Source organism: Pan paniscus, chromosome 18 (genome assembly GCF_029289425.2).
Source record: "Pan paniscus chromosome 18, NHGRI_mPanPan1-v2.0_pri, whole genome shotgun sequence".
Lineage (NCBI taxonomy): Eukaryota > Metazoa > Chordata > Mammalia > Primates > Hominidae > Pan > Pan paniscus.
This window is the reverse complement of record NC_073267.2, coordinates 20,474,682-20,499,073: the sequence shown is the minus strand read 5'-3', so window position 1 is coordinate 20,499,073 and position 24,392 is coordinate 20,474,682. Positions and strand designations below refer to the sequence as shown.

At 43.7% G+C, this 24,392-nt stretch overlaps 1 protein-coding gene across 6 annotated transcripts in view; it reads right to left on the bottom strand.

Moving 5' to 3' along the window:
• SYT17 (synaptotagmin 17) overlaps nt 1-24,392 on the bottom strand; it is a 99,928-nt gene that overhangs the window by 33,810 nt on the left and 41,726 nt on the right. For all 6 annotated transcript variants that reach the window (XM_034939957.3, XM_003830565.7, XM_008956018.5 and 3 more), the window contains 2 exons: nt 11,459-11,579; nt 9,780-9,935 (listed from right to left, as the gene is read on the bottom strand). In XM_034939957.3, coding sequence (XP_034795848.1) covers nt 9,780-9,935; nt 11,459-11,579 — 277 coding nt within the window. The remainder of the gene's footprint in view (nt 1-9,779; nt 9,936-11,458; nt 11,580-24,392) is intronic.

Here is a 24,392-nt window from a genome sequence, read left to right as displayed (position 1 = left end):
TGTGTAATTCCAGGTCCTGCTCTTCTATGGCAGGGTCCATCAATTATCATCATCATCAATCATATTTCACATTTATTGAGCACTAACTGTACAAGGCACTTTCTAAAGCTTTTTATATAAAATAGTGAGATTTTCAGCATTAGAGGAAAGGTAAAAATAAATATATAAAATAAAAATTGAGATTGGAAGCTCATAACAGAGAAGAAACCTGAGATCCATCAAAAGAATAGTTTGCCCGATGCCCATACACTGTCTAGGTGGTAATGGTGAATTTCTTTCTTTCTTTTCTTTTCTTGAGACAGGGTCTCATACTGTCCCCCAGGCTGGAGTGCAGTGGTGTGATCATAGTTTACTGCAGCCTTGGACTCCTGGGTTCAAGCGATCCTCCCAACTCAGCCTCCTGAGTAGCTGGGACTACAGGCAAGCACCACCATGCCTGGGTAATTTTTTAATTTTTTGTGGAGGTAAGGTCTCGCTATGTTGCCCAGGCTGGTCTTGAACTCCTGGCCTCAAGCAATCCTCCTGCCTAGGCCCCCCATAGTGCTGGGATTATAGGTATGAGGTGTGAACCACTGTGAATGGCCAAAAGGTGAAATTTGAACCAAACTGTAGCTCACTCCAATCCATACTCTGAATAGCCATGCAACCTTCTCTCTAGGAGGCAGAGCTGAGCCTGGTGCTCACTAAGTCAGGCTAGAAGGGGAAAAGACAGAGGCTGCTGCATGGCTGCAGAGAGAAGGTATGTCATGGGTGGGCTGTGGCCAGGGTGGGGCTGTGGGGAAGCATCTGTGCCCTGGAACAAGCCCACACATCTCTCCATCCCAGGAGAATTTCAGGCTCTCTCAGAATGCTCTGCCCCACTCAGAATTCCTTCCTTTTCTCTTCTCTGCTGGAGACCCTCTGCCTCTCCACTGTCCTGCTTCCCAAACTCCAACACTTTTTATTTTAAATTTAATTTTATTTTTTGAGACAGAGTGTCACTCTGTTGCCCAGGTTGGAGTGCAGTGGCATGATCCTAGCTCACTGCAGCCTTGACCTCCTGGACTCAAGTGATCCTCCCACCTCAGCCTCCTGAGTAGCTGGGATGACAGACATGCACCACCATGCCTAGCTAATTTTTAATTTTTTTTTTTTTAGAAATGGGATTTTGCTATGTGCCCAGGCTGGTCTCGATCTCTTGTACTCAAGTGATTCTCCTGCCTCGGCCTCCCAAAGTACTGGGATTATACATGTGAGTCACCGTGCCTGACCCCAACCCCTTTAAAGAACATCCTCCAGTACCCATTTGACCTGGGGTCTTTCCAAGCAAGAGGCTGGCATGCTGCCCTCCAGCCCTCCCATCCATTCCCCGCCGCGCCTTCCCACCCATCTCATCTCACCAGCAGATTCAATTAGCCGATTTGATGCTACAGCTGCAGAAAGCCAAGCAATTATGGAACACAGACCAGGTGCCTTGGCACTCGCTCTCACAGAGGGGTCTGGGAGGCCTCCAGACAGACAGCAGGGCGAGAGGGAGGCGGAACAGTAGAGGCAAAGATTGGCCAACCCAGCCTGCACAAGAGAGCCACCTGGGAGCTTTGAAGAATACAGATGCCTTCCAAAACCCCAAAAAACCCAGACGCCTGGGTTGATTCAGTTTATCTGTTCTGGGAACTGGGCATCAGAATTTTTTTTAAAGTCCCTGAGTAATACTAACGTACAGACAGGGTTAGGGAGTCAAACAATGTGCAGGGGTAGGGACCAGTGCTAGAGAGTTTGTTTGTTTGTTTATGTTTTTGAGATAGGGACTGGCTCTGTCACCTAGACTGGAGTGCAGTGCCGTGATCTCGGTTCACTGCAACCTCCACCTCCCAAGGCTCAAGCAATGCTCCCACCTAAGCCTCCCGAGCAGCTGGGACTACAGGCATGCACCACCATGACCAGCTAATTTTTGTAATTTTAGTAGAGATGGGGGTTTGCCATGCTGCCCAGGCTGGTCTCAAACTCCTGGACTCAAACGATCCGCCCCCTTCAGCCTCTCAAAGTGCTGGGATTAGAGGTGTGAGCCACCGCACCGGGCCGAGGGTTTAATTCTTATTAATGCACTGGCACAATCAATCATCACTCACCCTGATGCCCTTCCTGGGTCTATTTGTTTCCCAAAATGTGGTCTGCAGCCCCACAGCATCGGCATCACCTGGGAACTGTTAGAAATGCAGAATTCCAGGCCCACCTTGGCCTCCTGAGTTACTGAGTCAGAATTTGCATTTTAACAAATCCCTGGGCGACGCAGATGCATGTGAAAATAGAGACGCCACATTCTCTAGTCTTAGAGAAACACCAAAGGTTGGCAAAAATTGAGGCATGTCTGTCATTGCCTTGTTTCTTTTCTGTGTATTCCATAGCTGTCCTGCACTGGTTATGATTGATGAGGCCCCTCTAAGCCTATGCCCTGGTCAATTCCTGCAACAGGCAGCAGGGTGTGGGGGTCTTTCATGCCAATCCCTGGCAGTTTTAGCTCCCAGGTTGAAGTATGACGTCAGCCTCAATTTCTCTTCTGGGGCTGGAGCCCGGCCGACCTCTCTGCATCCCCTGCAATCTTCTCTGCTGATTAATACCTCCTTGTCCTTCAGCTCCCAGCTCACGTGTCAGCTCCTCTCACTCCACAGACTGGGTCAGACACTCTGAAATGTGCCCTGCATCTCTCCTTCAGAGCCCTTAGACCAATTTACAATTCAATCATTATTGGTGTGGCATTTAATTAATGTCCGTCTGCCTCTACTAGAATTAAGCTCCATGAGAACACAAGCCGTGAATGTCTGGTTCTCTGTCGAATACATAACATCTAGCATGGTGCCAGGTACATAGTAGGTGCTCCAAAAATTTAATCAGTAAGGACAGACACATGGTCAGCTCCAGCCCCAGGGAGCTGGTCCCACCCCCTCCCACCTCAGCCATAACAGGTGGCCAGCAAGCAGCAGTTCCTCCACCTGCCTTCCCCCAGGCTTTGGAAACGCTTCCTTAGCCAAGGGCCTCTTGATCAAGTTTGCCAAGGGAACAAGACTTTTTTCTTTTCTTTTTTTTTTTTTTTTTTTTGAGATGGAGTTTCACTCTTGTTGCCCAGGCTGAAGTGCTATGGCATGATCTTAGCCTCCCGAGTAGCTGGGATAACAGGCACCCGCCACCATGCCCAGCTAATTTTTTGTATTTTTAGTAGAAACGGGGTTACACCATGTTGGCCAGGCTAGTCCCGAACTCCTGACCTCAGGTGATCCACCCGCCTTGGCCTCCCACAGTGTTGGAATTACAGGCATGAGCCACTGTGCCCAGCATACAGAGGGTTTTGAGTGCCTTTCAGAAGGACAGGAAACCCTGGCCACTTAGGGGAAACTGAGGGAGGGAGAAGGCTAGAGGCTCAACACATGACATTTGGTTCTTTCAAATTTAGGGATTTCTCCAAAACTTTACCTCCAAGAAGACAGATGGCCTTTCTCTAACATCGAGAGGGAAGACAATACCCTACCCAGGTAATTCTGCAAAATAATTTTTTCCTTCCCTCTTTGGGTTTTCCACAGAATCTCAGACTCTATGTAGACAACGTAGATAAACTATATTATTTATTTATGTATATATATGTAGCCTTTCTTCAGATAAGCTCAAGGTGGCATCTAGCTGCATAAATTGGATGTCTTTCAAGTAATAATAATAACGTCTCATATTTAAAGAGGACTTTCTCTGAGCCAAGCATTGCTCTAAGCCTTTATGTCTATTTACCCATTTGGACTTTGCAACAATTCACCGAAGTAAGTACCATTATCCCCATTTTACAGGTGAGGAAGCTGAGGCAAAGAGAGGCCAAGCAAAGTGCCAAGATTACACAGCAAGTAAGTCACAAATATGAACCCAAGCTAAGGTCTGGTTCCTAACTATTACGCCTAACTATTCCCTCAAAGTGGCAATGAAAGAACATTCTTTTCTCAGGGAAAAGAACAGTATTCCAGGTTCCAGCATCAGCATCCAGGTACTTCTCTGAATTGCTCAGGATCTCCCGGGCTGAAGCTTCATTTACTTATTTTTTCTTTCCTTCTAATTATAGCAACATACGTGTAACATAAAAGTAACCATTTTTAGGTATACAGTTCAGTGGCATTAAGTATATTCACAGTGTTGTGTAACCATCACAACCATCCATCTCCAGAATTTTTTTTTTTTTTTAAAGAGTTTCACTCTTGTTGCCCAGGCTGGAGTGCAATGGCGTGATCTCGGCTCATTGCAACCTCTGCCTCCCAGGTTCAAGTGATTCTCCTACCTCAGCCTCCCGAGTAGCTGGAATTACAGGTGCCCACTACCACGCCTGGCTAATTTTTGTATTTTTATAGAGATGGGGTTTCACCATATTGGCCAGGCTGGTCTCAAACTCCTCACCTCAGGTGATCCACCCACTTCGGCCTCCCAAAGTGCTGGGATTACAGGAACAGGCCACCATGCCTGGCCTCCAGAACTTTTCTTATCTTCCCCAAATGAAAGTCTGCACCCATTAAATAATAACTCCCCATCCTGTCCTTCCCCCAGCCCCTGATAATCTCTATTCTACTTTCTGTCTATGAGTTTGACTACTCTAGGTATTTCACATAAATGAAATGATATGGCATTTGTCCTCTCATATCTGGCTTGTTTCACTTAGCATAATGTCTTCCAGCTTCATCCATGTTGTAGCATGGGTCAGAATTTCCTTCCTATTCAAGACTGAGTAATATTCCATTGTATGTATGCACCACTTTGTTTACCCATTTATCCGTCGATGCACGTTCAGGTTGCTTCCACCTGTTGGTGGTTGTAAGGAAAGCTGCTATGAACGTAGGTGTACAAATAAGAGTTTGAGTCCCTGCTTTCAATTCTTTTGGGTATATACCTACAAGTGCAATTGCTAGATCACATGCTAATTCTATTTTTAACTTTTTGAAGGTTTGCCATCAAGCTGCATTTCTTTTTTCTGCCTTTCTGATATGGTTTGCCTCTGTGTCCCCACCCAAATCTCATGTGAAATTGTAAACACTAATGTTGGAGGTGGGGCCTGGTGGGAGGTGATGGATCATAAGAGTGGATTTCTCATGAATGGTTTAGCATCATCTCCCTTGGTACTATATAGTGAGTGAGTTCTCCTGAGATCTGCTTGTTTAAAAGTGTGTGGCACCTCCCCCTTCACTCTCTTCTTCCTGCTCTAGCCATGTCAGGTGCACGATCCCTCTTTCCCTTCCTCCATGATTGTACGTTTCCTGAGGCCTCCTGGGAAGCCAAGCAGATGCCAGCCTGATGCTTCCTGTACAGCCTGAGGACCCATGAGCCAATTAAACTCTTTTCTTTATAAATTACCCAGTCTTCGGTATTTCATTGTAACAATGTGAGAACGGACTAATACGCTTTCTTTCCTTCTTTTTCCCAACATCCAGTAAAAGCCCAATCACCTCAGTGGCCAGCTCCACTTTACTTTGGTTCAGTAAACCTTCCTGAATTTCCTGGAAGCCCTCTGGGCTGTGTGTTGCTATCTTGGGCGGTGAAAAGCAATTTTACCCCTCTTTTCATTTTTTATTTTTAAACTTCAGCTGCAGAAACCACCTGATAGAAAATTGCAGACGAATCCTCCTCCCACACAGGAAAACAAGTGTTCAGAAAGTCCAGCTTACCAGCTAATTACAGGCTTTTACCAGGGATTCACGGCAAATGCTAAATTGCAGACCAACCTTACTTTTGTTATGAAGTGTTTGGAAACATGCTAATAGGCTGGGCTTTGGTTCCTCGGCCTAGAGGTGACAGCTCTTTCTCTCAGTGGACAAATAAAGCAGGTTAGAACCTTATGAATTTGAGTTCAGGAGAACTGTAGCTTTGCTGAGATACATACTGGCTTAAGACACCTTTCTCATATTATTCCAGCCAGCATCCTTTATGTAAATTGCCACCCTAGCTGGGATTTCCACTCACAGCTGTGGTTCGGAACAATGAATGAGCAATAGAAATATCTGGGGTGTTTTTAAAAAATAGCTACTTACAGATGCTCAGTGCCTCAGCCTAGTCCAGTTGCTTTAGAGTCTCTGCGGAATGCAGTGCAGCCATTGGTAGCATTTTAAAGCTCCCAGGTAATTCTAAGGTACAGCCAGGGTTGAGAATCCCTGATTTAAGGGGGCAGGCAGGCAATGCTTCCTTCTCCAGAAAGAATATTTTCAACGAGCTTTTAACCAGAGGAGCCTGAACTTCCAAGTCAGGGCCCCAAAACTTACAGGAGAGAAGCGGGTCTTCTGTGAATGGAGAGTACAGGACTTCCCTGACAGCATCAGCTGACCACTGCCCCAGCTGACAGTTGCCACCTGAAGTGCTGTGGATTGAATAAAAGATGTATGGGGAGGGGGTGTGGTGTGACTACCCTTGTAGTTTGAGCCTTATGAGGTAACCATATGGAATTCAAGGAATTCGAAAAAACCTCTGCAACTATATGCAAAATTTTCCATACTTCCATGTATTTTTCTGGAGTTCTAATCACAATCCCTGAAGCTCTGTCATACCCCCCACCCCCAGAATAAATAACCTCAGCTTTTATCACACTACATCATGCAACAGTATCTAATGCAGTTATTAAAAATGAAAAGTTAAATCCATTTGTATTCATATTGATCTGAAGGCAACGAACACATTCATTGTTAATTAAACCAAAGCAAGTGTCAGTGTGGTATCCATGGAATGTCCTGGTAAGCTCCGCCAGGGCAGGGATTAGGTCTGTTTTGTTCACTGCTCTATTCCCAGAACTTGGAAGCACTGCCTGGCACAGAAGGTGTTTAATACACACTTGCTGAATTCATGAATAATGTTTTAAAGGAACAGAACCCTCTGTATGTGGATATTGTTTGTGTGAACAAGGAAAAAAGTGTGGAATGCTACACAGCAGAACATTAAAGGCATGACTTCAGGGAGAAGGAACTGGAAAGGGGAAGGCATTAAAGGAAGACATTAGGCCAGGCGTGGTGGCTCATGCCTGTAATCCCAGCACTTTGGGAGGCCGAGGTGGGCGGATTGCTTGAGGTCAGGAGTTTGAGACTGGCCTGGCCAACATGGTAAAACCCCGTCTCTACAAAAAATACAAAAAATTATCCAGGCATGGTGGCGTGCACCTATAATCCCAAGTACTGAGGAGGCTGAGGCACGAGAATTGCTTGAGCCTGGGAGGTAGAGCTTGCAGTGAGCCGAGATCATGCCACGGCACTCCAGCTGGGCATCAGAATGAGATTGTCTCAAAAAAAAAAAAAAGCGGGGAGAAGGATTCCACAGCAAGAAAACACTCTGAAATAAACAAAACTGCATGAGGGAGTGAGAAGGTGGTGGCTGCCCCACGGGCGTGGGAGAAAAAAGGAAAACATTAAACTTTCCCTTTAATAACAGTTAACAGTTCTAGAGTGCTTACTATGGGCGGCACAGTGCTCAGCACCGTGTGTTTATTGATCTCACTGAATGCAAATAACAATCCTGTGAAGTGTCCTGTATTGTTATCCCCATTTTACAGCTGAGAAAACCTAAGCACGCAGATCTTGCCCAGGGTCACCAAAGTAGGTGAGTGGTAAAGCCAGGACCCAGACACCAGCTCCCCAGCACAGGCACATAATCCCTGTTCTCCTCTGATTCTCTGTCCTTACACATCTTTTCATGGTGTCACTCATTATAACACGTGTGTGCTACATTTATCATAAAATGTTAAGTAAAATATGAAGTGTCAGGGCTTTCCATGGGGGCTCTCAGTTTCCCCTGGGGTCCTCTCCTCATCTAAGCTTACAATAGGAGGCCCCTTATTCTCAGCAGGGACTTGGGAAAAGAGACTTCATTTTTTATCTGCGTCTTGGTTTAATATACAATAGGCCCCACTGCCTGCCTGTCCACCATTTAAGGAGTCAGTGGTGACGGTCTTCTGTGTTGGCCTGAAACCTAGGAGAGAGTGAGGCCCTTGTCTATTTGTAACTCCATCCGGACAGCAGCCATCACAGACTGCATTAGAAGGGATCATTATATCTGCATATGGCAGGCATCCCCTGATTCAGCGCAGACTCTATGGGTGACAGGCCTTGAGAAAACCCAGAACCAACCTGCTTCGAAGGGGTCTCAGAGGATAGACATTTGCAATCTTGGTGAGAAGGAGCAATAAGTTTATATAGGGGAAATCTTGTATGCAAGAGTTTTTCAGCCATAGATTGATTTCTTGGGAGACCTGGAGCCCAGGGTTCTAGACAAGATCTAACCAGAGGAGAGTTTCCAGTTACCCTGGAGAAGGATGTCTCAAAGGATGATGTCAGATCCCCAATGGTAGCCCTACCTGGGTGCTTGAGGAAATATAGATCCCTTGATATGTGGAGCTGGCAAGACCAGAGCTTGAATCCTGATTCCATCAGCTTGAGACTTTGTGTAGGTTGTTTAGGTTTTAAGCCTCAGTCCCTAGATCTGTAAGTTGAGGATGAAGATATCAACTTGACAGGGTGGGTTATGGTGAATGTTAGCAATGATATAGGGAAGTACATACTGTAATTAGAACACAAGAAAGAATAACCATTACTCCTACTAACTCTATCCCTGTTGTGGTGAGGAGCTTCCAAGATGACTACCAGTGGTTCCCACCTCCCACTCTTCATACCCTTGTGTAATCCCTTCCTCTTGAGTGTGGGCTGGACCTAGTGAATTGCTTCTAGTGAATAGAATATAATGAAAGTAATAGGATGTCATTTCCAGTATTAGATTACAAAAAGACTCTTCCTTGCCATTCTTGCTCCCTCACTTGACCACTCTGATGAAAGTCACGTTGTGAGTTGTTCTATGGTAAAGCCCATGTGGCAAGGAATTGAGGAAGGTCACCGGCCAACAACCAGGAAGGAACTGAGGTCCCCAGTTCGACAGCCTGCAGGGAACTAAATCATGCTGAAAACTGTGAGTGAGCTTGAAAAGAGATCCTCCCCCAGTTGAGCCTTCAGATGAGGCTGCAGCCTCAGCCAATACCTTGATTGCAGCCTTGTCAGAGGTATTCACACAGAACTATACAGCAAAGCTTTGTATGCCTGAATTTCTGACCCACAGGGACTATGAGATATAAATGTTTGTTGTTTCAAGCTACTAAATTTTGGGGTGATTTATTATGCTGCAATAAATAACTAATATACCCTGGAAATACTACATTAGATTACACCCTGGAAAAATGGACTAAATTCTACCAGACAGTGGCACATGAAGCCTCTACTTAAATACTATATCCTCTGGGAAGACTTTAAAAATCCCTTTCTCTGAGTTAGGTGACCCTGTTTTTTCATATGCTTCTCTATTTGACTGCAGGGAACTTGAATCATCACCACCATCATCATCAAAACTAACACATAGTGAGTACTTACACATAGTGAGTACTTATTATGTACCAAGTATATTGCAAAGTCGTAAGTCATTTACTGTTCACAACAAACCTATGCCACACGTACTATTATTGTTCACATTTTGTAGATGAGGAAACTGAAGCTCAGAGGAGTTAAGTAACTTGCCAAAGACCTCAGTTATTATGTGGCAGTCTGAGGAAATTTGGCTCAAGTCCACATTTCTAACAATTATATTATAGGGCTCTATGAGTCCTGCCCCGGTTCATAGATGTTAAGTGGGTTCAAACCCAGGTAGTTGAATGCCAGACATAAAGTTCTTAAATGTAACTCTCTCTAGATGCCTTCTGGCTCTAGGACAGTAAGTTTGACGTGCCTCACCTGGAGTTCATCAGGTTTTGGAATGCTACCTACCTGTAAACACTAGGCTGGCATTTTCCAGTTCTTCTTGGGGAACTTTGAAGCTGAAGGATTCATTGTAGAAAGGATCAATTGTGCCTCTTAAGAAGGATGTCTTCTTGGTTTTCACAAGTTTGAGTCCATGCACCAGCTGGATTTTCACAAAGGGGTCTGAAAATTAGACACAGCATCATAGAATGTTGGAGATCATGAAACCTAATCCGTCTAGTCATTCTGCCATTCAACCTCCCATCCATCTGTCTTTTTATTCCTCCATTCTTCTATCCATCCACCCATTCAACTTTTCATTCATCTCATAGTCCGTCCATTCATCCACCTGTTTATCCATCCATCCATCTTTCCATCCATCTGTCAGTTCACTGATCCATTCATCATCTCACCATACTTTTATCTATCCATTTTCTATCCAGCCAATTTCTCATCTATTTGACAGTTCAACCATCCATCCATCTATTATCCATCCATTTTCCCATTCATCTGCTTATCCCCTTCCTTCTTCCTTTAGCCATCTAATATTTGTTGAGCTCCTCCCATATGTCAGTATTGTGTTCATTTTACAGATAAGAAAGCTGAGGACTCAAGGTGAGAAATCAGTTTTTAAAGATCTTGCTGGTGGACACAGAACCAGACTCAGAGCCTGCCCTGGATTTCTGTCTGTGGAAACCCATTATCATTTCAGTGAGCCCATAGCCCATATACAGGTGAATAGAGATGGCAGAATTATAATTCATTTTTAGATCATTTTACAGTTTACAAAGGGATTCATGTACATTATCTAATTTAATATTTGTTTAAACAACTTATCAAGATGAATACTGTTATTATGTCAGTTTTTGAGATTGAGAAATTGAGGCACATAGTGGTTAAGTAACTTCCCTAAAGCCACATCATTTGTAAGCCACATCATTTGACTCCTAAACCCTTAATGATTTTATCATACTGACTCTCCCATCGTGGTGAGTCTGAAACTCTTCAGTCTTAATACCATTGCCTCCACTGGCCCTTTCTAAGCCTCTGTTTTTATAATGTGGCTTTTGAGAATGCAAGGTGTCCTCTAGCTGTCACCTTATTGCAAAAGTAATTTATTTTAGCTACCGCACTTAGAGAAGACAATAATTCCACCACTGAGCTGAACAGATCCCTGTGACTACAGCTGCTTTCACAGTAATATCCTTTGCTGTCATGGGAGAAGCAACATACAGATGGAATGGAATCTGTTCCGTTCCATTAAAAGTCATGTTTGAATGGTTTTTGCTATAATATACACACTTTAAATACAAGTCTTTTCAGAGTTGGAATTCATAAAGATTTATGGCACACATGAAATGAGCTGGCGAAAAATCTTAGGGTATGTCCTCCACGCTCATTGATTAGAATGGATAGTCAATGCACACTATCGCCACCTGCAGGATGGCGTCTACATTGCAGGAATAGCATTTGGAAAGGCCAAGTCACTTCCTTGGGTTCAAATAGGATTTAAGTTTCCAGTAGTTATCACAACCAGTCTCAGTCAACTCCCCAATTCCAATAGGGTTACTAAGATGGCATCATTTACCTGCCTCATCCTGAGATGAGTAATGCTCATCCAGGATACAGAAAAAGAAAACTGGGTCCTCTACACAAACACAGATGCCCCATTAATAAAGTGAGAGAAGGGGGGAATCACACGGTACCTGAACCTTGGCTCACATCTGTCTGAAGAAGTTGCTTGGCTCGAATGACATCAACATTCAGTCTGCCAGCACTTGGGAGATAATTCAGTGACAGAAGCAGCTCCCCCAGCTCCACTTCATTCTGTAGAGAAAGGAAATGATCAGGAAATTGCCTTCTCCTTTTATTCCTTTTGCACCCACCATACAAGAAATTGATTGCAGCAGCTCACAAACAGGTTGCTGTGGGTGCATCAGTTGACAGTGGGAGCCTCTGTGTGTGACTTCTTTTCATCTCTGCCTCCAATTATTGTGGTCCATCTATCTCTGAGTTTTTTCCGCTCTTAGATCACTCAACAGCGACAACAATAACAACGAAAGCAGCAATAATTTTTTTAAAAATGCTTCACTGCCATGTACTATGCTAAGCGCTTTACATGTAATGACTAATGAGTCTGTGAGGTATTAGTATTAACTCTGTTTAACAGATGAGGAAACCGAGGTTCACAGGGTTAAATAACATGTCCAAAGCCACAGCAAGAAAGTGGTAGAGCTGGTACTTAGACCCAGGGAGGCTGATTTGGTTCCAGATACTCTGACTGCTGTTATTCTGCCATCCAATAGGATACCTGGGAGGTAGAATGCCCTGCAGAGGAACTATCTGAGTGAGAAATCTGTTCTTAACCTGGAGTCCCCAACAGATCCCACGCTTCTAACCTCACGATAGCAACACTCGGCACAGTGACATCCCTTGTTGAAGAGTACCCATCCCCTTGATGTCAGCTCTGTCACACTGTGGAAAATTCCCATGAACACCTAAGTGCATGACTCCATACTGCCAAAAGTACCTAGAAAACAGGAGGCCTCCCACTTCTCTGTCCCCTTTTAAAAAAAAAGTATTGTAGAAAATTTCAGCCATATACAAAACAATAGACTAGCATAACAAATCTCCATCCATCACAAAATTGTAACAATTATCGACATTTTGCCAAATGGTGTTTCACCTATATTCTGACTTGTGAAACGTTTTAGCTGAATATTTTAAACTTAGCCCTCGATATGGTGTCATTGTACCTGTATATCCTTCAGAATGCATCTTTAACTGATGAGGACATTAAAACAAGCATTTTAGTGTGAGAAATTTCCAGTCATATTCAAAACCAGACAGAAGAGTATACCCCATCATCTTCATACCCAAACATCATTCAGCTTCAAAAATTCTCATCCCATGGTGAATCTCCCCTCACTTACACCTTCATTCAACTCCCCATATTCCTCTGAAGTAACTCCCAGTCATTATATTATTTGTAATATTTCAATATGTATCTTTAAAGGGTAACATCTCTATCTATCTATCTAACTGTCTCATCTATCTATAATCTAACCATCTATTATCTGTCAGTCATCTATTTATCTATGTCTATTATCTATCTTTATCATCTATCTTTCATCTCTATCTTTTTTGATGCCGGTCATTTCAACAAATTAATGCCAAATGCCTAGCACAATACCCAGCGGCTCTAGAACAATGCCTAGCACATAGTAGATACTTAATAAACATCTACTGACAGGGTGAACAGTCAAACCAAAAGATTCCTGTACTGAGTGAGTTAGTCCCCAAACAAACAAGAAACAATCTCGTATGTTAACTCAGAAGTTGCTAACAAACAGCCTGCAGGTGTATTTTGTTTGCCCCACATCACATTTTAACTTATAATTACTTGTTAATTATTATACAATTCAAGAATCAAGCTATTTCACATTTTTTAAAAATGTGGATTTCTTGCCTTGCTTGAAAAACAGGAAGATCTGGTAACGCCGGCATTCCCACCAGGCAAGTGACAAAGATTCTTTACTTGACCAAACTTTAGTCAGGCTCCTAAACCTCCTAGGCCCATCAGTGCACCACCTTGTAAAATCCAGTTTCTGCAAAGAACTCTGCTAAGTCAGTTTGGTCAGGTTCCTCATTCTCTCTCTTTTTTTTTTTTTTTTTTTTTTTTGAGACAAGGTCTCACCCTGTCACTCAGTCTGGAACAATGGCATGATCATAGCTCCCTGCAACCTCAAATTCCTGGGCTCAAGGGATCCTACTACCTTAACATCCTGAATAGCTGGGATTACGGCATGTGCCACTATGCCTGGATGATTTTTTTTTTTTTTTAAGAGTTGAAGTCTTCCTATGTTACCCAGGCTGGTCTTGAAATCCTGGCCTCAAGTGATCCTCCTGCCTTAGCCTCCCAAACTGTTGGGATAACAGGCATGAGCCATCATGCCCAGACAGGTTCTTCATTCTTCGTCATCCCTCAGGTAATGTCTGATCACCCTGGCCTGTCTCCAGCAAAAATCCTGCTAGGTTGATTTAGCCAGAGTCCCCCTTACTCCTCTGATGCTTCCTCTTAGTAATGTTTTTAAAAAATCCCTGACCCCCCACTTTGCTCCATGGCTATAGATTCCCATTTGTCTATGCTGTATTTGAGGCTGAGCCCAGTCTCTCTCTGTGACTGAAAAATCCCATTACTGTGGTCCCTGTACATATCATGATGGTCCTCAATAAATTCTGCCTTGCCATACTTCAAGAAGTGTCATTGAGGGCCAGGTGCAGTGGCTCATGCCTGTAACCCCAGCACTTTGGGAGGCCAACGTGGGTGGATCATCTAAGGTCACGAGTTCAAGACCAACCTGGCCAACATGGTGAAACCCCATCTCTAGTAAAAATACAAAAATTAATCAGACATGGTGGTGTGCACCTGTGATCCCAGCTACTTGGGAGGCTGAGGCAGATCACTTGAATCCAGGAGGCGGAGGTTGCAGTGAGCCGAAATCACACCACTGCACTGCAGCCCAGGCACCAGAGCGAGACTTCATCTCAAAAAAAAGAAAGAAAGAAAGAAAGAAATGTCATTGAATAATTTTCTTTAACCCAACATGTAGCCACAGAGCAGTGCAGTGCTCCTTTAGATGGGACCTGCCCCCTTCACATCATACCTCATCTGTCCATTTCTGCCCCTTTACATTCCTGCTGCCCTGCCCTGGGTATCCAAGTATGGAGATTTTCAAAATAGGAATGGTCAACTGAGTGTCTTGAGTAATAAAAGAAGTTCAGCCCCTTTTGCACTGTTGCTAGGGGTTTCCTGCTGCTTCTCAAGGGCTTGGAAGATGCGGTGTCTTTAGGGCATGACCCTGATGACACATCTACTCTAGTATGAGCAATGCGGAGAATTCTCAGGAGCCCAGGCCATCCAGGTCCTCCTGGAGTTTGCTCCTCCCAGGTTTATAAGTCACAGTGATATTTCCTTTTATTTAAAAAAAAAAACAAAAAAAAAAAACAAAAAAAAACAGTTTACTATGTACCAGGACTAGGGATACACCAGTGAGACCCATCCCTGACTTTATGGAACATACACTCCTGTTGGGGGGATGGACAGCACACAGATTTTTAAAAATACATAAATAAGATGATTTCAGGTAATGCTAAGTATTAGGAAGAAAAATATAGCAGAGTGAGAGAAAGGAAGAACCTTTCTTGGGTGATAGCAATATGCTATATCTTGATTGTGGTAGCAGTTACGTGTGCATTTGCCAAAAATCAACAAACAGTAAGTTCCGCCTCAATACAGTTGATTGAAAGGGGGTAATTTGAAGTAAGCAAATGTGGCAAAATATTGGCGACTTACGACATCTGGGAGATGGACACATGGGTGTTTGTTTTATTATTTTATGTGGGAAATATTCCCATTAAAAACATAAAATAAATATGAAAAAGGAAAACAAGACAAATTAGGCAGTGTAAGAGAATAGATGGGGTTCATGTGGGAGCTGCCCTTTCAGTCGGTGGATGGGGTAGGGTTTCTCTGAGAGGCGAGCTTTGAAGAGGAATGAGGGAGGAAAGAGGGATAGGGACTCATGGGTCAGAGGGAACAACATGTGCAAGGTCTGGGATGGTGGGAGGGAGGAATAAACCCGGCATCACTCAGTCGGTGTGTTCAAAGGAACAAAGAGAAGGCCAGTGTGGGCAGAATGAATGGATTCTAGAGACGCCTACAGGAACAAAGGCAAGCTGCCCAGTGGTTGATCCCAGGGGCTCTGCCCAATCCTGGCAGTCTTCACAGAACTGGAAGGAGGTGGTGAGGCCATCTTCTGGGCCCTCAATACCTAAGAGCCCCTCAAGCCACCTCTGCAGCCTTCAAGTGTGGATAGAATTGTTCCTTCCCTCCCCTAGGGCCATTGATCGAACCTTCAACAAGGCACTTCCTGAAGTCATCCTTTTTCTAAGAAGACTGAGTGTTTTTCATCTTAAGAAAGCAAAGCTCTTTTATTCCTTCTTCCCTTTGCAGATACAAGCTTGCTGTACTCTCTACCCATCCCATCCTCCATACACAGCATGCACAACAGGGATTTCAGGTTGTACTTTTCCAGGGAACCATTCCCATTGATCCGGCCACTGTTTCTGTCTGCCTTATCTGGGGAGTGATCAATTTGTAACACTGTTGTCTGGAGTCAGGGGAGCAGTTGATAGAAAGTGAAAAAGAGGGCTAATTGTGCAATAGCAAAGGATTCATTGATTCATTTAATAAACGCTCATGTAACAGGTACTAGGTCCAAGCACTTGGGGATGTCACGATCATGATTGTTACAGCAAACCTTTATGGAGAAATCACCATAGTCCAGGCACTGTCCTGGCACTAAAGCTGAATCGCATTTCTTTTCCTTAACAACTCCAGAGGCTTCCGTCTTGCAGATGAAAGAATTCAAGCTTAGAGAGCTTGAGCTGCATGACTTGCTCAAGATCATATATCATAAACAAAAAGAACAAGGTTCAAACTCAGCCCATGGTTAACTCTTACACAAGGTTTCTGGTGATTAAGCAGCAATCCCAGACATCAAGCAACTCACTATCTACTGGTGGAGAACAAGGAAGATATAAAAACAAAGCAAAATTCCAGGGGCTGCACACCCACTAGGATGGCTATAATAAACACACACACACAAAATCATAAGAAGTGTTGGCCAGGATGTGGTAAACAAGAACGCTGTATACTGCTGGTGGTAATGAAAACTGGTGCAGCTGCTTTGGTAAACAGGTTGGTGTATGACCCAGCAGTTCAATTCCTAGGTGTATACCTAAGAGAACAGGAAACATGTCCACATGAAAACTTGTACGCAGATGTTCATAGCAGCACTATTCACAATAGACAAAAGTGGAAGCAGCCTAAATGTCCATCAACAGATAGATAAACAAAACATCACCTATCTATGCAATGGTAGGTTATTCATTCATAAAAACAATGAAGCATTGATACAATGTAGACAAACCTCAAAAAAGTGAAAGAAGCCAGACACAAAAAATCACATATTGTACAGTTCCATTGATAAAATATCCAGAATAGGTAAATCCATAGAGATAGAAAGTAGATGAGTGATTGCTAGGATCTGGGAGGTGGGGGAAATATGGAGTGACTGCTTAATGGATACAGGGTCTCCTTTGGGTGATGGGAATGTTCCATATGGAACATTCCAATTATGGAATTCCATAATTCCAGAACTGGAATTAGATAGAGGTGATGGTTGCACACCACTGAGAATTTACTAAATGCCACTGAATTGTATATTTAAAATGATTACATTTATACTATGTGAATTTCACCTCAATTAAGAAATAATTGCAAACATATGGAAAAAAGCTCATCATCACTGGTTATTAGAGAAATGCAAATCAAAACCACAATGAGATATCATCTTACACCAGTTAAAATGGCGATCATTAAAAAGTCAGGAAACAGCAGATGCTGGAGAGGATGTGAAGAAATAGGAAAGCTTTTACACTGTTAGTAGGAGTGTAAATTAGTTCAACCATTGTGGAAGACAGTGTGGAGATTCATCAAGGATCTAGAGCCAGAAATACCATTTGACCCAGCAATCCCATTACTGGGTATATATCCAAGGATTATAAATCATTCCACTATAAAGACACATGCACATGTATGTTTATTGTGGCAATATTCACAATAGCAAGGACTTGGAACCAACCCCAATGTCCAACAATGAAAGACAGGATAAAGAAAATGTAGCACATATACACCATGGAATACTACGCAGCCATAAAAAAGGATGAGTTCATGTCTTTGCAGGGACATGGATGAAGCTGGAGACCATCATCCTCAGCAAACTAACACAGGAACAGAAAACCAAACACCGCATGTTCTCACTCATAAGTGAGAGTTGAACAATAAGAACACATGGACACAGGGAGGGGAATATCGCATACCAGGATCTGTTGGGGGTTGGGGGGCTAAGGGAGGGATAGCATGAGGAGAAATACCTCATGTAGATGACAGGTTGATGGGTGCAGCAAACCACCATGGCATGTGTATACCTATGTAACAAACCTGCACATTCTGCACAGGTACCCCAGAACTTAAAGTATAATAAAAAAAAAAAAAAGAAATAATTGTAGGGCTCAAGTATTAATCAGCCATATAAATGAAACCCAAGACAGACTGAAGCACAATCTATTCTTGGGAGGGGCATGGTCAAGGAAGTCTTCATGGAGGAGGAGGCATTTGAGTTAAGCCTTGATAAGTAGGATTTAGTCCAGCAAATATTGCAGGGAAAGGTGCCCCATACAGATGGAACAGAATGAGGGAAGCCTTCACTAAAGCCCCAATACTCTTTGTTGTGTTCTGATCCTGAATTTATCAATATTACTATATAAAAGTTGATATGGTTTGGATGTGTCCCCACTCAAATCTCATCTTGAATTCCCACATATAGTGGGAAGGGCCTGGTGGGAGGTAATTGAATCATGGAGGCAAGTCTTTCCCATGTTGTTCCCGTGATAGTGAATAAGTCTCACGAGATCTGATGGTCTTAAAAAGAGGAGTTTCCCTGCACAAGTTCTCTCTGTTTGCCTGCTGCCATCCATGTAAGACGTGACTTGCTCTCCTTGCCTTCTGCCATGATTGCAAGGCTTCCCCAGCCACGTGGAATTGTAAGTCTAATTAAAACTCCTTCTTTTGTAAATTGCCTAGTCTCAGGTATGTCTTTATCAGCAGCATGAAAACAGACTAATACAAGGCCAAGTAACTTATTATTAATAATAAAGTTGGCTGGGTGCAGTAGCTCATGTCTGTAATCCCAGTACTTTGGGAGGCCAAGGCTGGAGGATTGCTTGAGGCCAGGAGTTCAAGACCAGCCTGGAAAACATGGTGAGATGCCCCACTTTGCTACAAAAAAATTAAAAAATTAGCCAGCTGTGGTGGTGAGTGCCTGTGGTCCCAGCTATGTAAGAGGCAAATGTGGGAGGACTGCATGAGCCCAGAGGTTTGAGGCTGCAGTGAGCTATGATAGAGCCTTGGCAACTGAGAAAGACCCTATCTTAAAAATAAGTAAATAAAATAAAGCAGCCAAAGATGGTTAATAATTTGGATGTTTGAGATAAATTAGTGAGGATTCTCCTTAGAAACAACATCACCTTCACCCATTTACATTCCTGGTTTGTTGTTGTTGTTAAGTGTTAAAGACAATACTGGTTTCTCCCTCAGAACAGGTGTGTGCTCTTGGCCACTTAGGAGTGGATGATGCCCTCCCCACTTCTACATCAAATAAATTTTAAAAAAAGAGAAATATAATTTTTGGCAAGAATTTGGTATTTCAGAAATAGCACTGCAGTTCCCGTTGAGAAATCAGAACATTGCTGAGATTTACATTTGAGAATTATTGCAGCAGTCCTTTTTGTCCAGGCATGGTGGCTCATGCCTGTAATCCCAGCACTTTGGGAGGCCGAGGCAGGCAGATCACTTGAGGTCAGGAGTTCGAGATCAGTCTGGCCAACATGGTGAAACCCCATCTCTACTAAAAATACAAAAAGTAGCTGTGTGTGGGGCGGGTGCCTGTAATCCCAGTTGCTCAGGAGGCTGAGGTGGGAGACTCCCTTGACCCAGAAGGCGGAAGTTTCAGTGAGCTGAGATTGCACCACTGCACACCAGCCTGGGCAACAGAGCAAGACTCTGTTTCAAAAAAAAAAAAAAGAGAATTATTATTATCTTGAATGACATATGGTGAGCAGCGCCATAATTTTCAGGGCTTGGGGGCCTCAAAGCCTTATCCTAACCCAGCCCTGGAGGAAAAGGAGAGTTGCCATCACACTCAGGGTCTCTGCCCCAGAATATGTTGTACGTATGAATAACACCGTTCACTCGGGCATCATAAATGTCAGCTCTAACAATCTAGGGACAAAAATGTCCCTGGGGTGTTCCTGGAGCCAGTATCTTCTCAGTCCTTCTTCCCTAGAAGTATCAGATGCTACATCTAAAAGCTGACGAGGGCCAAGCATGGTGGCTCATGCCTATAATCCAAGAGCTTTAGGAGGTCAAAGTGGGAAGATCAATTGAGCCCAGGAGTTCGGAGCTGCAGTGAATGTTGGTGGTGCCACTGCACTCCAGCCTGGGCAACAGAGCAACACTTGGTCTCTAATTTAAAACAAAACAAAAAAAGCTGACCAGGAGCCAGCTGATAAGGAGCTTAGAATGTAGGAACAGAAAGCAGGACCATCTAGTCCAGCAGCTCCTCAACTTGCCCCACTTAGAAAGATCATGAAATTAATGGTGATCTTTACAGACATCCATGAGGTGCTAGGACATCCAACTTGCATCAACCTGGGGTAATTTTGTCCTCTCTGCTGCCACCTCCAGGGACATTTGGCAATATCTGGAGATGTTTTAGTTGTCATAACTGGGGAATAGGGTAGGGTCTGCTACTGGCATCTAGCGGGTAGAGAGAGACCAGGGATGCTGCCAAACATCCCACAAGGTACAAGACAGCCCCCCCCCAAACAAGGAATGGTCTGGCCCAAAATATCACTAGTGCCAAAGGTGAGAAATCCTGCACTAAGCCTATAAATCTTGGGCTGATTCAGATTTTTTAAATACATAACTGTACCCTGAACAAAATTTTAACAGGAACTGAAGACTTGGAACTTTTGGTATAAGAACAGTTCGTCAGATGCAGTGGCTTGAGCCTCTAATCCCAACTACTCGGGAGGCTGAGGTGGGAAGATGGGTTGAGGCCAGGAGTTTGAGGCCAGCCTGGGCAACAAAGCAAAACCTTCCCACCTTCCATTTCTAAACTTTTTTTATTTTTATTTTTTAATTAGCTTAGCATGGTGGCATGCATCTGTGGTCCCAGATACTCAGGAGGCTGAGCCAGGAGGAATGCTTGAAGCCAAGAGTTTGAGGCTATCTGATGCAAGAAGCCCCTCTTCAAAGGTTTAGCTTGTTTAGTTTCCTTGTTCTTTGTTCTCTACTTTTAAGGCCAAACTTCCTTGCTCTCTGTACCTCCCTGTCTTGGTTTCAGTAAACAACTCTTCCACTGGTCCTTATCTACAGAGCCTACATCTACTACCCACTCTGTAAATTACCCCTCCCATCACAGCGGCTCTTCCCACCAAAACTGTCCTTCCCGCCAGTGTAACCGCATTCCTGCACTTTCCAAGTTAGCCAACCAGGTTCAGCTTAGATTGTGTGGTCCAACTCCAACCTGTGGAGGCAGGACACAGTAGCAGGGACAAGCTACGTTAGGGATAAAAACCCCTTCCCTCCTTTGTTCAGTGCACTCTCGTGATGACTAGACCTGTGAGAAACACCTTCCTACAGAAGTAAATTTTGCCTTGCTGGGAAATCCTTTGTTTTAGTGCTCATTTTCTTTGCGACACTGAGCATTTGTTTCTAACAAGGCTTTAGTAAGCTATGATTGAACCCCTGCGCTCTAGCCTGGGAGGCATGGCAAGACCCTGTCTCTTAAGAAGAAAGAAAAGTCTATTCACTGCCTCCACTGAGTCTGTCTTCAGTCCCCTCTGGATCTGAAGAGGCCAAAGCACCAGCCACAATCCAGAGCCCAGAAAGATCCAGCTAAGATTTCCTTCCTTCTTCTTTCTCCTTAAGCCATTCTTTTTCACTGCAAAGTGGACATCCAAGCACCAAATACAAAAATCCTCCTAGGAAGTGGGTTCAGCCCTCCCAAGGAAAATGGATTGCTTGTTCTGGTAGGATCTCCAACTCTGTGAAGTCTTCCTTATCCAAATTTAGTGAGATAAGGTTGGAATGTCACAGCTGAAATAATTTAGACCAATATTCTGGTTTTCTAAAAGAAAACGGAACCATGCCATTACCTCACTTCCCTGTTTATTTCTTATTTATTTATTGTGACAGGAATCTCGCTCTGTGGCTCAAGTTGGAGTGCTCTGGCACAATCTTGGCTCACTGTTGCCTCTGCCTCCTGGGTTCAAGTGATTCTTGTGCCTCAGCCTCCCGAGTAGCTGCGATTACAGGCATGAGCCACCATGCCTAGCTAATTTTTGTATTTTTAGTAGAGATAGGGTTTCACCATGCTGGCCAGGCTGGTCTCGAACTCCTGACCTCAAGTGATCTGCCCACCTTGGCCTCCCAAAGTGCTGGGATTACAGGTGTGAGCCACCATACCCGGCCTCACTTCCCTGTTTAAAACCCTCCATCTCTCAAAATAAAATTCAAAGTGCTTAGCCTAGTCAACAACAGGGTTTGTCAACCTCAGCACTATTCCCACTTTGGGCTGGAGCATTCTGTGTTGTGGGAGCTGTCCTGTGCGTTACAGGAAGTTTAGCAGCATCCCTGGCCTCTACACACTGGATGCCAGCGGCATCACCCCTCTCCCCAATGGTAAAGTCTCAAAATGTCTCCAGACATCGTCAAATGTCCACTGAGGGCAAAAATCACCCAGTTGAGAACTAATGGTCTCTAAAATAATTTATCTACAGGATCGAAATGATTTGATCCAAATGATTTGATCCCTGCCTACCTCTGAGACTTCACTCACCAACCGCCTCTGCCTTCTTTCTATTCTTTAAAAATACAAGATCATCGGCCAGGCATGGTGGCTCACACCTGTAATCCCAGCATTTTGGGAGGCTGAGGTGGGTGGATCACGAGGTCAGGAGATCGAGACCATCCTGGCTAACACAATGAAACCGAGTCTCTGCTAAAAATACAAAGATATTAGCCGGGCTTGGTGGCAGGCACCTGTAGTCCCAGCTACTTGGGAGGCTGAGGCAGGGGAATGGCGTGAACCCAGGAGGTGGAGCGGAGCTTGCGGTGAGCTGAGATCCCGCCACTGCACTCCAGCCTCGGCGACAGAGCGAGACTCTGTCTCAAAAAAAAAAAAAAAAAAAAAAATGCAAGATCATACCTGCCCCAAGGCTTGAACTTGCTATTCCCTGGGAATCTCAACTCAACAGTCACCTCCTCATCTAAGCTTCCCATTAACACTCAGTTGAAAACACCCCTCTGCCTCCATCACTTTCCATCACACCACCTTGTCATTTCCTTCATGGTACTTGGTCCTTACCTTTTTCTCCATAAAGGCAAAGAAAGTGCCCATGTGTCCACTACTATATTCACAGCACCAGAAACAAATCCAAGATCAAGCAGTGCAGCCCCCAACACACAGGCTGAGCTGCTGCCACACCACGGGCCGAGAGGGGTTGTCAGCACGATGTTCCACCCCCTGTCCTATCCAACCCCCAGAGAATCGAAGCCAAGACAGGAGAAGGAACTGGGTGACAGGCCCACTTCTACCTCGTCCCTTGTGGAAGCGATGTCACAAATAAACAGGCCTCATTTCCTTTCTTGTAAGAGCCCGATGCGCTTAATTTGGTCGAACCACGTGGGGTGGGCTAGGGAGAACCAAAATAGACAATCTGTAAATTACTCAGATGAATCCAGCAGCCGGCTTGGGCAAATGTGGCTCAGCTCTCTCCTCTCTACCCAGACAAAAATTCTCTCTTCCGGCAGCCTTTCAACACAGTTAATTTCTAATCAATAAAAAGGAAATCAAAGAAAATCAACTGGGACAAAAGACATTTTCTGGAGATAGCAAGAGCCCAGCTCTCCTCCTGACAGGTTTGCTTTGAACTCCTTCTCTATGGTCCTTTCGCTCTCTCTCACCTAGCAAAGGGTTTCAAATGTGCGCACACAAATTTTAGTGAAGCCCAAACACAGCTGCTCTGCGCCCCCTTATGCCTTTGCTCTCACCGGTTGGATAAAGTCTATTGTCTCTTAATCTGCTGCACAAACAACATTAAAATAGAAATGGATTTTTAAAAAAGCAAACTCCAACCGCAATGCCAGTGCTTTCCACATTTCATCAAATGCTTTCATTTCTTTGTCTTTCTTCTTCTTTCTTCTCTTCACTTTTTTTCCCAGTCCTTGTCAATACCTCAACCCTGTATTTGCATAGCTGCATTGACAATACAGTCACATTCTGAAATACCCTTTAAGAAAAAAAAAGGGTATTTAAAAAAAAATACCCTTTAAAAAATACCCTTTTAAAAAAAAAACCCTTAGATCAGAGGGGAGAGGATAAAGAGAAGTGAGTTAAAGGGTACAAACATACAGTTAGTGAGAAGGAAAAAATTCAATGTTTGGGGCTGGGCACGGTGACTCACGCTTGTAATCCAAGCACTTCGGGAGGCCAAGGTGGCAGGATCACTTGAGGCCGGGAGTTCAGGACTCCTGCCTCAAGCAAGACTCCGTCTCAATTAAAAAATAATAATAATAAATGTTTGATAGTAGAGTAGTGTTACTATATTTAACAAAAATGTATTGTACCAGAATGATAGAAGCCCTAAATACTATGACTTTATCACTATGTATTACATATGTAACAAAATTTCATGTGTACCTCATAAATTTGTACTAATAAAAATAAAATAATAAAATATAATAAAACTAAAAGAATTACACACACATTTTCCATGTGACTATCTAGACATTATAAGTGTCATTATAAATGTTCACGTACAACATTCCATTAGGCTGAAATACTGTAACTTATATTAACCATTTTCCTATTGCTAGATACTTAGGGTTTTTTGTTGTTGTTGTTGTTTTGTTTTGTTTTGTTTTGTTTTGAGACAGAGTCTTGCTCT